Source organism: Leuresthes tenuis, unplaced genomic scaffold (genome assembly GCF_036924035.1).
Source record: "Leuresthes tenuis unplaced genomic scaffold, fLeuTen1.0.hap1 SCAF_16, whole genome shotgun sequence".
Classification (NCBI taxonomy): domain Eukaryota; kingdom Metazoa; phylum Chordata; class Actinopteri; order Atheriniformes; family Atherinopsidae; genus Leuresthes; species Leuresthes tenuis.
The window spans coordinates 24,284,838-24,298,564 of NW_027325370.1; the positions used below are offsets into that span (position 1 = coordinate 24,284,838).

The 13,727-nt window shown below is 41.1% G+C and overlaps 1 protein-coding gene across 1 annotated transcript; it reads right to left on the reverse strand.

The window, feature by feature from the left end:
- Positions 1-279: 279 nt before the first annotated feature.
- Positions 280-4,587, reverse strand: nr4a1 (nuclear receptor subfamily 4, group A, member 1). The gene is made up of 7 exons (XM_072367677.1): positions 4,416-4,587; positions 2,805-3,597; positions 2,542-2,671; positions 1,987-2,150; positions 1,681-1,883; positions 1,404-1,582; positions 280-906 (listed from the first exon to the last, which is right to left on the reverse strand). Exons 2-7 carry the CDS (start codon positions 3,585-3,587, stop codon positions 650-652), a joined length of 1,716 nt encoding a protein of 571 aa, XP_072223778.1. The 5' UTR covers positions 3,588-3,597; positions 4,416-4,587; the 3' UTR covers positions 280-649.
- Positions 4,588-13,727: the final 9,140 nt, after the last annotated feature.

Below are 13,727 nucleotides of genomic sequence, written 5' to 3' on the forward strand. Positions count from 1 at the left end.
AGGACACGCTGGAGAGACTATGTCTCTCGGCTGGCCTGGGAACGCCTCGGGGTCCCCCCGGAAGAGCTGGAGGAAGTGGCCGGGGACAGAGATGTCTGGGTTTCTCTGCTCAAGCTGCTGCCCCCGCGACCCGACCCCCGGATAAGCGGCAGATGATGGATGGATGGATGTAATGGAGTTGTGAGAGACATATGCCTCACTTATTGATGAACAGGAAGTCTGTCTGGATCACAAATTTTTTTGCTCGTTGGGACATGAGTTGATTTAACCAGAGGTATGATAATGACTGTTTTAATGCTAGAGTGACCGATGTCACTATATTGCTTGATGTAAATGTTGTTTGTATTCACTTTGTAACTGTTTGGAAAGTGCAGTAATCTTCCCTCCATTGGGGGTGACTCCATTCATGGCACGTTGTTGTACGTAAACAGTCACTGCTTGGTCCGTGAGCTGACCTTTCAGCTTCCTTCCGGAGACTGCACGGTTTCCCAGAAAGACAACTCGGATCAGCATTATACAACGTTCAGAAGTAGCACTTTTCCTCTGATGATGCCGAATCCCGAGGAAAAATCGGTATTCTTTCTTCTTTTCATTCTCACTTTCACTTTTGTACCTGGAGTGTGAGTTTTCAGTCAATATAGCATCTCTCTCAAAACGGTAGCGTGTCCATGAAGATTTTTTCTACAATGGGAGGTGGTGGCACAAGATCTTCAAGTTTCAGATAAAAGATGCGCTGGAGGCCTTGCGTGCACAGAGTCCTGAGCTCAGGCAGCTTCCCGAGAAGCCTGGACAAATAATTGGGCCGCAAGGACTCGGAGCCACAGACGGAAACGTGGTCTTTAAGGCAGGTGATGAACTGGTTCTGCAAGTCCTCCACACGTTTTGACTCCTTAAGACCATGTCGGTCTGCAGGGAAAAACAAGAAACATACGACAGGTCATTTTTCAGACTTTTACAAACCATTACTGATGATTGTTTGTAATGTTTTAAATTCTGCCGGAAATCTGACCTGCGTTTAGTTATTTTTTAGTCCTTTTTTCTAAACAAAACTTGACACACTGGATTGTATTTGGAACCTTGTTATATAAAACATAATCCATATTCAGCAGAATTTTGCTCGACTAAATGTGTTGGCTGTGCAAGTACTGCCACACTGACACTGAGTCTATATGTAAACCTTCACTCTGGTTATGTTTAGGTCAAGTTCCCTGTGTTAAACACGAGGTCGTGTTTCACTTTGTCTAACACCTGTTGTGTCCATCTTGTGTTGTGTAGCTTGCTGTTTATTAGCCACTGAGTTGAAAACTGAGAAAGATTCCCCGTGGACACGTGACAAAACAAACTGTTATTTGATTCAGAACAGAAGACAGCATTTTGAGGCTTAATATGAATGAAGATCTTACCGGTGATTATGACAAGGGCTGTGAGACAGGAGAAGGAGGAAACATCCAGCTTCATGCCATGAAGGCTTTGAGAAAACTCTAAGATGGAGTCAATCCAGTCCCCAAAGCCCCGGACACACTGTGTTTTATGTAGTACAGCCCCATTGCAAAAGACGAGTTTTTCTGTTTTAGGATTGGACCTTCAGAAAGAAAGAAAACAATCTACCAAATGTCTCAAAGATGCTACAAATAATCGTCTAAATCTAATTGCAAAAGAATTATAGAAAGTTGCACTCACCGAAATGCAAGACGCAGGATGAAGAGCTCAACAAATGCAGATTCCAGCAGCAGTTCCTGATCCTCCAAGCAGAAGTCAGAGAATCCTGGGATGTCCTTTGCCCACTTCTTGATAACTTCCATAGAAACTGTGAGTAGATCGTAAAACTGTTTGATGTCACTAGCTTCTTCTTTCTGGTCCATGCTGACTTCCTTCTCAACATACTGAAATGACAGAGAGCACAGATGTTAGGAGATGTGCCCGACTTTGCCTTTAGCTGAATTATACCCATTGAACCAAAAACAGAGGGACATTGCTGCGTCTCACCTTTGAATAATCCAGAGATCCAACACCAGGGTTTGAGTCGATGTGGGCCCTCACAAGTGAGGCGATCATGCTCACCGGAGACATAGTGGTCGTCACATCCTGAATGACTTTAGGCTTGGAAGGTAGGCGACCCCTTCGTCCTTTCAGATTATCAGTTCTTACAACTGTAAAAAAGGTTACATCAACTGTTACTTTGACGTCTTTCTTCCAAGAGCCACTTGAACTGAGTGTAACCAATTTGTTATGAGAGCGCAACAAAAGCCATTGTATGGTACATTCAGGCTGAGGATTCTCCTAACATATCTAAAACTAAAATGTATTTATTCAAACTAGTGTTTTATTGTGCCTCATGTTGGTTTTTGTTTTCAAAAGCTCCCTCTGGCCTCGTGTTAAAGACAGTACCCTATTTATGAGGCCATAGAAGCCATTAGTGATTGAATCTGGGAATGCTTTTCAGGTGGATGTTTCAAAGAATATGCTGTAGTTGAAGTAGCTTTATGTTCAGCCATAACATACTATTCCAAACAGATTAATCTGGGTTTGCATTATGCTCACCTTCCCTGACCATGCCCACAGTGAGACACTTCTGGAAACGGCAGAACTGGCATCGATTTCGTCTCCTCTTGTCCACAGGACAATCCTTGTTAGCAAGGCACACATACTTGGAATTTTTTTGTACTGTGCGCTGTAAAATAAGAGGAGACATTACTGTTAACTTGGCTGGAAGGCTGGCACAAAAACATTATTTTTAATCAGAAAAAAAGAGCGTGCCTCTGAATAGATGAACATTGCTGCACTGGGTAGTCAAACCTTTTTACCTTGAAAAACCCTTTGCACCCCTCACAGGTGCGAACCCCATAGTGCTGACAGGAGGCATTGTCTCCACACACAGCGCAGCCACCCTCATTTCCACTTTTCAACTTGGGCGATAAGCTTCCATCCAGCTGTTCGGTGACATCAAGACTACATGCCTGCTCCATCGTCATGGCGGGGAAGGTCAATGCGGATGGGTGAAGGTGAGCCACAGCAAAAGGTTCCTGCTCTCGCAAAAGCGACTGACCCAGATGAGACATGTCCTCCCCAGACCCGGAGCCAAATGTGAAAAAAGAAGGTGCATGTGGAACTGAAGGCTCCTCAGCAGCCCAGTATCCTGGACTGGGTGAGTATGGCCCAAATGCTGAATCCCAGTTAGACGCGTGCTGACTCTGAAACCCAGGTGTTGAAGGGGACGAGGCAGACGCAGGGCTCCCGAAATAATCCGAACCACTTGGGGACAAAGCCTCATCCGGGTAGTTCAGCATGAAGGGTCCAGGATAGCACCCGTAAACTTGGAGTTCATCCAGCTTAAAAGGGCTCTCCTGGTCTGGTGCCGGAGTTGCGTGGGCTGGAGCTGTAGTGAACTGGCATGAATAGGCATCATAATCTCCTGAAGATGCGCCCACCAGGGAATTGATGCTCGGCAGGGAGGGAGTGGTGAGGAGGTCCCGCGGGCTGCTCCTGTCAGCAGCCAGCCTGGAGATGAAGTCTGTGCTTGGAAGCTCTGGGCTGCTGAGGTTGTTCTCATAGGGCTGAGATCCATGCCGGGGGTGTATGCAAGTCATGGCTGCAAGACTGAGACACATCGCACAAATGTTAGAGAAGCCAAATTAGTGTTTTTCAGATTTTTACCTTTATCAACAATTAACAGTTAACCTGCCATAGGCTGCAAAAATGTATGGGTTTTTTTCTTTTTTTCCACCTTGTTTGAGTTTTGTGTACCATTTTACTGCACTTGTCCAAAGTTTACTATGTTGTAGGCTGATTGGACACAAATAAAAAATGTGCTCTATAATGCTAACAGGAATTCTAAAAGCCTTAAAACAACATCAGATAACGATGCAGAGCCCTTTTGCATATTTACATTTGTGAAGCTAATTTAGTAGAACTTGACCTATTTTGGACCTGCTGCACTGTGACAGTGGTTTAGGGGAATCCCTGGTCTCCTTTATTAATTTAAATAACGGTAAATATATATTCACTACTAGAAAGTTATATTCTTTTTATAGCAACAGACACTGTATTATTTATTGCTTCGTAGTAAATATAGTAACGCCTGCAAAGTGCAGCGGGGTTGGCTTACAGGCAGGGACACAGTGCCAAGATACACATGTGCCCATCGAGCTGGCAGAATTCACACATTTTCTTAGGAGGAAAGCTCAGTTAGTAGAGATAAAAAAAAAAAAAAAAAAAACGGATGCTAAAATGATTTTATTTCTATTTGAAATATCCAGCTATTTGCTTCACTTTAAAAAAAATGAACGGGGGTTTCTGTTAAGTTCTTGATTGATTAAAAGCCAAGCGTCAATATCACAGCTGCCGAAATTCAAAACAACAACAAAAGTTTCAACTCGTTTAAGTCCACTGTGTCAACGTTCCAAATAGTTTCTTACCTGTGTTGACCGTCTACAATTGTTAAAAAGAGTCTGCACTCTACAAACGACCGTCTGTCATCTTCGGTGTCTCTCAGCTGAGTTGCAGTCCCTCAGCTCTGTCCTCCACTACTCTCTTATAGCGTTACACTTTTTGTACCCATGACGCCAAAGAGAGCTTTCCGCACAAGGCAGCGGGGTGGGCGGGGAGATTTCCAGGCCGCGGCCAATCGCACCGCGCGTTTAGAAAATAGTCGCTGGATGACGCACTACGGGATTCCGTTGACGCGCATACAGCGAAGAACCGCAGCATTGTCCTCCATACACACACAGACACACACTCACAAAGAGACAGAAAGACAGAGACGCACGTGCGCACACACATATAGTCAGATATAACTCAATACATCTTATCAAAACCTTTCCTGGGCTGGCACAGGATGGCAGCGTGCACAGTTCTTTATAACCCAACTCACCACAGTTCTCTGTTTAGTACATGGTGGTAAATGTTCCTGATATAATGGAAAATAATGTGATTTAATCGTTTATAAACAGGAAGTTAGGGATATTTTTTCTGTTTCTACGAGAGGCAGAAAAATATCTTTTATGTCTGCTGTTTTATGATAAAAGAGACAAACATTTTGCACAGATGTTATCAGGTGTGCATGATAACATGATAACATAGACACAGTAGTCAAAATATGCTCTCGTATCTTAACAGACCTTTGATGGGGTGAAAAAAAGGATTGACAGTTGAAGGAGAATAAAACAAAGGCCAATTGTCCAATGAGTTGCTGTGGCAGTTAGACATTTACCATGTGTCTTGGCACATGTCAAACTTTATTGGGCATTTAAGATTACATGCAAGATGTCTGCAGACATGCGGGGCTGAAGGTATGTTCTGATGGGAAGTTTTATCTTAAAGAAGGTGTCCTTGGCTATCTCTGATTCTTTGCTCCTGTGTGTGATATTCCTGAGGGAATTGTTGGTCACATTAAGAATGGGAGGAGCGATTTAGCTGTGCAAATACAAACTATGATCATTCTCATAATACAATCTTTTGAGGTTCTGAGACATGCTTATACGAGGTCATGTCCTCACCTTGACTTTGGTTTTCTGAAAGCATCTTTGAACCCCCAGTGTGAAACAAAGGATGTGCTCACTCTCCCTGTGGCCCCATGGGAGGAAGTGCTTTCCACAAGCTGGTTCTACAGAGGAAACAGGTCACATACACACACACACATACACGACATGAAGCTGAAATTGTGACTACGGAAGTAATGATTATTTAAATGAAGGGAACAATTCAGCTGTGCGGACTGCGGTCCTCATAATGGCTGTCAGCTCAAGGTCATTCACACCAGAAGAAACTGGGTAGCACAGTCATAAGTTCAAGACTAAAGTTTTGGAAAGTAAACATTTTAAAATCACTGGTGCAGTTTGCTTCTGAAACTAACTTGTCCTTTTTTTTCTTATTTCAATATCCTTTGAATCTATCACATCATGCCAGCACCTGCTGGGCCTCCCTGCTGCACAGTAACTATTTTCATTCATTTTCATATCTGATCAGCATTATCAGACACAGCGTCTTGCTGCCATTGATGACAGTGAACGTGACATCAATGGGATCCTTTCCTTGGATCACCTCTGGGCACTCTTTCAAGTAATTTCCTTGAAGTGGTCATCAGTATGATAATCTGCCTGGCAGTTATTCTGTTGATATTTCTTTTGTGTGTTTCCATGATGTGAAAGAAACCTGGATTTTGCCTTCAACTGATCTCACACACGCGTGTCATTTATGACCACACGTCCACTGCCAGAGCACCACCTGCTGCTCTTCCAGAGTGCTATTTTCAGGTTAAGAAGATGGTTAGCATTCTGTTCAACAAAAAAAGACATACTGGTTCTTCAGTTTAAGCTTGACATATATTTGCATACATAATAATTCTGAATCCACCCAATCCACCGGGAGAGCTGCAGGGGATCCATGAGGAAGTTCTGCATTCTGATGAGCCAGATAGCAGATGGAAGCATCAGACACAAAGTGTGTGTTTTTTTAATAGCATGACTGGTCAAAGTTGTAACAACCACAGCCTGGAAAAAAACCCAGTTACAGTTGCTGAAGTCAGAGCCCTGGTAGTTTGCATGCAGATGTAAATGAGGCAGACAAGATGCTATCAACAGTGCTTTGCATCTTTTTCCAATTCAAAGAGAATTTCATCACCTATTTGCAGTTATCACAGCCTCATTCTGTGATTGTGGAATTATTACGCTCCAGAGCAGATCTCAAAGTGTCCAAAAGTGTCCCACATGCCTCAAAAATATCTTGTGTTAAGAAGTTAAAGTATACTCATTCAGTATCAAGGGATAGCCTTGCTTATTCTGGTCAGGTTGCAGGTCAGTGTAGAAACATGCTCCAAGCCAGTGTCATTGCTCCTGTTCTGGTAAAAACTGGTGTTATCACATAAACTGTGAAAATAATATTACTAAATACTCAGCTGCTGTTTCTTGCCTGGCAGTCTGTCAGTGTGGCAGCCTGACAGTGAGATTTATGAAGCAGGTCACTGAAAGGCACCCTGTCAGGGTATAAGGGAAAAAATAAGCCTGCATATGGTCAATTTAATGTATCCATTAATATGCTGCCTTCTCACGAGTACCCGTGACAACAAGCCAAGCAACACCAGCCTCTTCACTCCTTATATGTGCAGTCTGTTTTAGGACTTGCAGATGAATTTGAACCTGACGCAGCTCATATTCAGCACTTGAAATATATACTTCTCCCAGCGGGGGAGAACATCAGGAACTCCACAACAAGCCGATCAGGTTCAAACATGCCTTTGTGCGTCCTCGCTTCTTCATGCCAAGCAGTTGCACATATTCTTTTATGGGGTTTGTCAGGTGCACACTGTTTGTTTGCAATCTGATATGTATAAGTGAACCTGTATGTGCTGTCCTGTGAAATAAAACATCTTTCAGTTAAAAAATTTTACGTATCAAAACATAGTGAGAAATTAGGTATATACAATCTCTGAATAACAGATACATGTGACATATTACATTTTGTTATTATTCATTTAACTAAAACTACGCTAAAATGCCGAAGTATTGTGTGAAAACTACATCCACTTTCACTGCTTCCATCAGAGTTAAGAGGGTAAGTCGCAGCAAGGTACTGTCAATCAAACGCATTTGATAAAGTGATCATCAGCAGATGTGAGCACCTGTATAAGAGCTGATGTTTTTGCAGTTTGCTACTCTGGAGCATTCAGGTGTGTGTTAACACAATACCAAAGAGGAAAGACATCAGCAATGGTCTTAGAGAAAAATGTTTTGCTGCCCATATATCTTGGAATGGTTATAAGGCCATTCCCAAAACATTTGCAGTCCATCATTTTACAGAGAGAAAGATCACTCAGAATTGAAAAACATTCAAGACAGCTGGAGTGGAGTTCCCAGTTCACTTCAAAGTCAGACTGAGCAATGATCCAACACACAGCACAAAAAGAAGAAAAAAAAAAGAAATCCAGCAAAAAAAGGAAAGAGCCACATCGCAGACTTTATAGTCCTCAGTTAGCATGTTAAATGATATAGTTCATAGTATTTCTTGCTTGGAAAGGTTATCAGGCGAAAGCATCTTCTCTCTAAAAAGAACATGGCAGCACAGCTCTGGATTATAAAGTTAAATCTGAAAAATACCACAAGACTTCTTGTACAATGTCCCTTGGACAGACAAAACCAAAGTGGAGAAGTTTAGTCATAATTTACAGCAGCGCGTTTGGAGAAAACCAAACACAGCATATCAGCACAAATGCCTCATACCAACTGTCAAGCACGATGGTGGAGGGCGGATGATTTAGGCTTGCATTGCTGTCACTGGACCTGGGCATCTTGCAGTCATTAAGTCAACCGTGAACTCTTCTGTATACAAAAGTGTTCTAGAGTCAGATATGAGACGATCTATCTGACAGTTGAGGCTTGGCTAGACCTGGTCACATAACAGGATAATGTACTCAAGCACAACATCAAATCTACAGCAAAATTTCTGAAACAGAAAAGAATCAAGGTGATGCAATGACCCATTTAAAGTCCAGACCTCAGCCTAATTGAAACGTGCAAGCGGGACCTGAAAGAGATTTTGTCATAGATGAAAGTCGACAAACCTCAATAAACTGAAGTGACATTATAAAGAACAGTGGGTCAAAATTCCTCAGCAACCATATAGAAGATTGATGAGATTAAGAAAACAATACTTACTGAATGTATTGCTGATAAAGGGGTTCTACAAGCTGATGAATCATGGACTGTACTTAGTTTCACTGCTTTGTCTCTGTTTAATAAATATTGGCACCATGTAATATGTCATATGTTGATGTTCATTTCAGGTTGTGTTTACCTGTTTTAATTCCTGGTGAAGACCAGATATATATTTTTTTTTAATTGTCATAATAGATAAAACCTAAGAATTGTGTAGCCTCTTATTCGTTAGACTGTATTTACTTATTTGTCATGTGTTTACACTTAAGAATCCTTCTTTGAATGGCATGATATATAAGAACAGCTGAATGATGAAATCCAAGGCGACAGCTCTTGAGTGAAGGTTACCTTACTCACAAAATTCATCCTATATTAAGACTGCTTAAATTAATTTTTTATTGACTAGATCACTGATATTTTGGTTAGTTATACAATGACGCGATTGTGAATCACTTGTGTGATTTTTTTCCTAATGCAGAACCACAGACTGAAAGGACAAAAGAGGGGAAAACCTGAACTTTTGAGGACCATTTTGCTAATACGGTTTGGGCCCTCCAGTCCACTCAGAGGGAAGGATTACATGGTATTACTGAATGGTTTGGTGAGGATGAATTTGACGTGAATCATATGATCTCACCTTAACACAGTTAACAGACCCAACCAAACACACACGGGAGATTTGGATCGAATGTGTTAGCACTCTCAACCATCATCGTGAAATCACCAAATGAGGGAAAATGTTTTGGAAGAATGGTGTTCCGTCCATCTGGCTGACTTCCAGACAGCCATAAAAATGCACAGATTGTTTGAAGGTGGCTAAATGTTTGCTTAAGACACTGCATTTTAGTTTTTACCTAATTCTGTCACATGTCTGTATGAGTATTTCTCAAATGTTGACACAATGACGCTGATATTTTTTCTCCCAAAAACAATGTCAAAGTGATTTAAAAAGAAAATAATAATTTTGATCTTTTATCACCAGAGAAAACACGAGAAAACATGAGTTTCCCTATTTCGAAATACAGAAATGAGAGTTCCAAGAAATATGTGGGATATTGTGCATGCCCCCCACAGACACTACATTGTGGAATTTGTTGCAAAAAGCAGAATTGCCAGATCATGAGGTGAACATTTTTGGAGAAGCTGCTCTCTGTATCCATGACGTAAACATGACTAGGCCTCCAAGTGGCTCTTCCTCTTCCTCTTTTCTTTTTTTTTTTTACAGACACGTGACAGTTTTTTTATATCACTCCTACATTCCTCTTCAGGGCTTGAATCGCCACTGTCCTTATCAGGTTTCATTTTCCACTCTTGGATGTGAAGATAATCAGACACTACATATCAATGTCTCGTATCTTATAAACAGATCCCATAAATTATTACCTTCTCCTTCTTCCCACCTCTGCAAAGTCTGTAATTTACTGTTTGTCTGTGGCGTGATTAAGTTTTTGTAATTATAGTTAACAAATAAGTAACTATGTTTCAGTGTGACAACTTCCATGAGCGTGAACTGTGAGACAATTTATTATGAGACCTTTCAGTGCAAGAACAAGTGACATCTAATCTTGTGTGTCTGCGGTCATCTAAGAGTTCTCAATTTTCACTTACATTTGCAGCACAGGGAGGAGGCGTCACATACATGCTCTTTCTGGTGGCACAATATGAGAATGGGCCGTCATTTTACCAAGAAATACCTCCCAGTATAGGTGCAACAAATATGATAGAGTCGCTGATACACTGCTCACCATCTGGATTAAACTAAGCAAATAGGTAAGAGCCTCCCATAAGATAATTACTGCATTGATGATTATGTTTCAGCTGGCAACAAGTTATCCGACCCTAACTGATGCAGTAAGTAAATGGACTGTACTTGTATAGTGCTTTTCTAGTCTAACTGATCACTCAAAGCGCTTCATACAGCACGTCTTAAGTCTCTTTCTAACCATTCATACACACATTCATACACCATAGGCAACGTGGGGTTCAGTGTCTTGCCCAAGGACGCTTCGACATGTAGCCCGGGGAAGCCAGAGTCGAACCACGACCTTCTGATTGATGAGCTACAGCCCCCCTTGAGAAGACATGAGAAGTAGCTAAACAAATATGTCGGAAGACACATCCTAAGGCCGGGGAAAAGATGCTAACCTGTTTCAGAAGGGTCAATTATTGGCACGCATCAAGCAAAGAAAACATCTAAGGAGATTGATGAAACTACTAAAATTGGGTTAAGCACTGTCCAACGCATTATTAAAAACTGGAAGGATGATCTGGGGTTGCTGCAGTTGGTCAGGTCAAGGTTCAGCAATATTATGTGCCCAAAGAATGAGGTCAGACGACTACCTAAATATACTGAATGACCAGGGTTATTCCAACAGTGGATTGTTTTCCTCACTGATGGTATGGGCATTCTCCAAGATGACAGTGCGAGAATTCATCGGGCTCAAATTGTGAAATTGTGAAAGCGTGGTTCAGGGAGCACGGGACATCATTTACCACATGGATTGGCCACCACAGACTCCAGACCTTAACCCCATTGACGTTGTTTGGGGTGTGCTGGAGAAGACTGAGCAGCGGTCCAACTCTCCCATCATCATTACAAGATCTTGAGGAAAAATGACTGCAACTCTGCACGGAAATAAATGTTGTGACATTGCAGAATTTTTTTTGTTGGACAAGCAGTGTATATCGGCTCTAAGTTAGAATAGCCTCCTCCATCCTTATGCTGATTATTACAGTTTAAGGTCATGGCTCGACTAGGTGTACAATCTGGTGATGATTAATTGAACTGGTTGCAGTTTAGTACATAAAAGACATGTCTTAGCTGAAATTGACCCCACTTATCCTCTGACTGGTGACAAATGTTTGCCTCACTGCGTATTGGTCTGTTTACAGGTCCTAATTGAATGTGTAACATGCTGATAAAATCACTGAGACGCTTTTGAAGCTTTAGAAGGAGACAGACGCTGTTTCTCAAAGCCATTCTTCATGTCTCAAAAGGAAGGTGAAAAACATAGTGACGACTGAGTTTCACGTGGCTGCTTTGGTTTCACAGTCCTGGTGTGGTGTACTTTGGCTCACTGCCCCGCTGTCATATCTCATTGGGACACTCTAGTAAAGTAGCATCTTTAAAGCTATCAGTCATCAACACCTGTGACTTTACTGCAATGACATGTCAACATCATATCTGTTCTTAGAAATGTTGATTTTTCTGGCAAAAATGAAAAAAAACTGGTGTAAAACAGATCTTGCATGGATCCATGGACCCATGGTTCACATTTTGCAGATTGATTGTAAATAGTGGACTTTTAACAGGAATTAAGACACCTAAATGTTTTGAAAAAGATCAAGGTTACAAGAATTTGCACAAAGTTTTATATACATATGATATATTTATATAGATAAATGGGATATTATCATTCAGTTGTCTAACAGTCAGAGAAAGATTTAACTTAAGATGGTTTGTGGGACTTTGGGGACACGTGAGGGCTTCTAAATACTATTAAATCCCAGTAGCTGTACGAAATTCTGTGCACCCCTTTTTGTCAAAGTTAACGGCAACGCGTGGGCCCGGGCCACAGAAGAGCATCCTAATCCGGTTTCATAAGTATGACAATGAATTATGCTGACCTCGTGTGCGCCTTCAGTAATAAATGCAAAAAATAAGAAATAAACATATAAATAAAGAAACCACAGTGTCAAAAGGGAAATGAAGCTCACTTTTATAGTGAAAACTCACTGTGCTCCTTCCTCTCGCGTTTGAACTGATTCACCACCGGAGGGCAGCATCCTGACATGACTGAACAACCTCTTCTCCATGAGCCTTTATCGGCTTCTTGTTTCAGCCCTATGGAATGACATCCCATACATTTGAGCAAAAACGTGGAGCATAATAGGTTGGATTTAATTAATTAGTTACCCCTCACATGGAATTTTATGTGGATGGTACCTTTTGTTTGCAGGTTTATTTAAGAAAAAAAAAAACCTGAATGAAAATGTTATCAGAGGTGTGGCCCAAACTTAGAGGCGATTCCATTTTGATGTTGATCTGGATGGGCACAGACATTTGTGTCCAGATTTTTTTCAATTCCATTTGGTGCATATTTGCTGTGCACAGGTAAAAAACAAACAAAACTAAAATCTAATACATAAGAGGCTCTCCAAAAGATTGTGCTGGTGTGGTTGCAATAAAAAAGAGAAGAAGAGTGTTCCTCTAAGAACTGCTTTACATAAGCTGAATAAGCCATCACAAGTATTTATCTTATTTTATTACAGATATCAGGACAAAAAAAAATGATGATACATATTTTATGTACAAATTTAAAAAATAACTCATGTAAGCAACGATCAAAACACATAAGATAAAACCAAAATAAGTATGGTGTGATCTGTGGGATACAACCTATGACAATAAAAGGAGGAATGCACAAGATTGAATCCATCATGCAACTCACGCATACTGTCAGAGTACAACTTTTTCCACAGCTGAGAATTACAGAGAAGAAATATGAAATCATGTGAGTTACAAGTGATTCACACATTTACTGTGACATCATAAATCTGTCAGTGATGACCAATAAGCTTCTGTCAGGAAAGATTTAACTCAGATTTAATCGTTGCCATTTCTTGGGAGAATTCAATTGTTTTGAATTGTGAGCTCTGTCTTCATGCTTGTCTTTGTCACCAAAGAGGAGGACAAATTCTTGCCTGTCGTAATTCTCAAGAAAGTCCCTGTTTGAGCCCCCCACTCTCACATTCCTCCCTCATCAGCTGCCCACCTACACTCGGTGGGCCACACACACAGGGCTGCTATACAGGGTTCAGACAACATCGATGCCACTGTGCCAGAACAACAGAATAATACGGGAGAAATTATTATTTCAAAGTCCCTCTCCTCTAAAAATCAATATTTTTTTCGACATATAAATGTGTGTGTATGTGTGTGCGTGCATTACAAAACATAGAAGCAAATTTCTTTCCTTTTCTTTTCTTAAACTGAGCAGTATTTAACGGACATTCTTATACATTCCACTTATAAATGTTTGGTTGATTTTCATTAATATTAGAAATGGTCATTGCTTA

What these genes read in the sequence shown, in the direction of transcription:
- nr4a1 (XM_072367677.1), bottom strand. Translation starts at nt 3,587, where the DNA reads ATGACTTGCATACACCCCCGGCATGGATCTCAGCCCTATGAGAACAAC. An exon ending in GATCTCTGGATTATTCAAAG is followed by an intron (nt 1,884 to 1,986) that starts GTGAGACGCAGC and finishes CTGTCATTTCAG; the next exon opens with TATGTTGAGAAGGAAGTCAG. An exon ending in ATCCTGCGTCTTGCATTTCG is followed by an intron (nt 1,583 to 1,680) that starts GTGAGTGCAACT and finishes TTCTTTCTGAAG; the next exon opens with GTCCAATCCTAAAACAGAAA.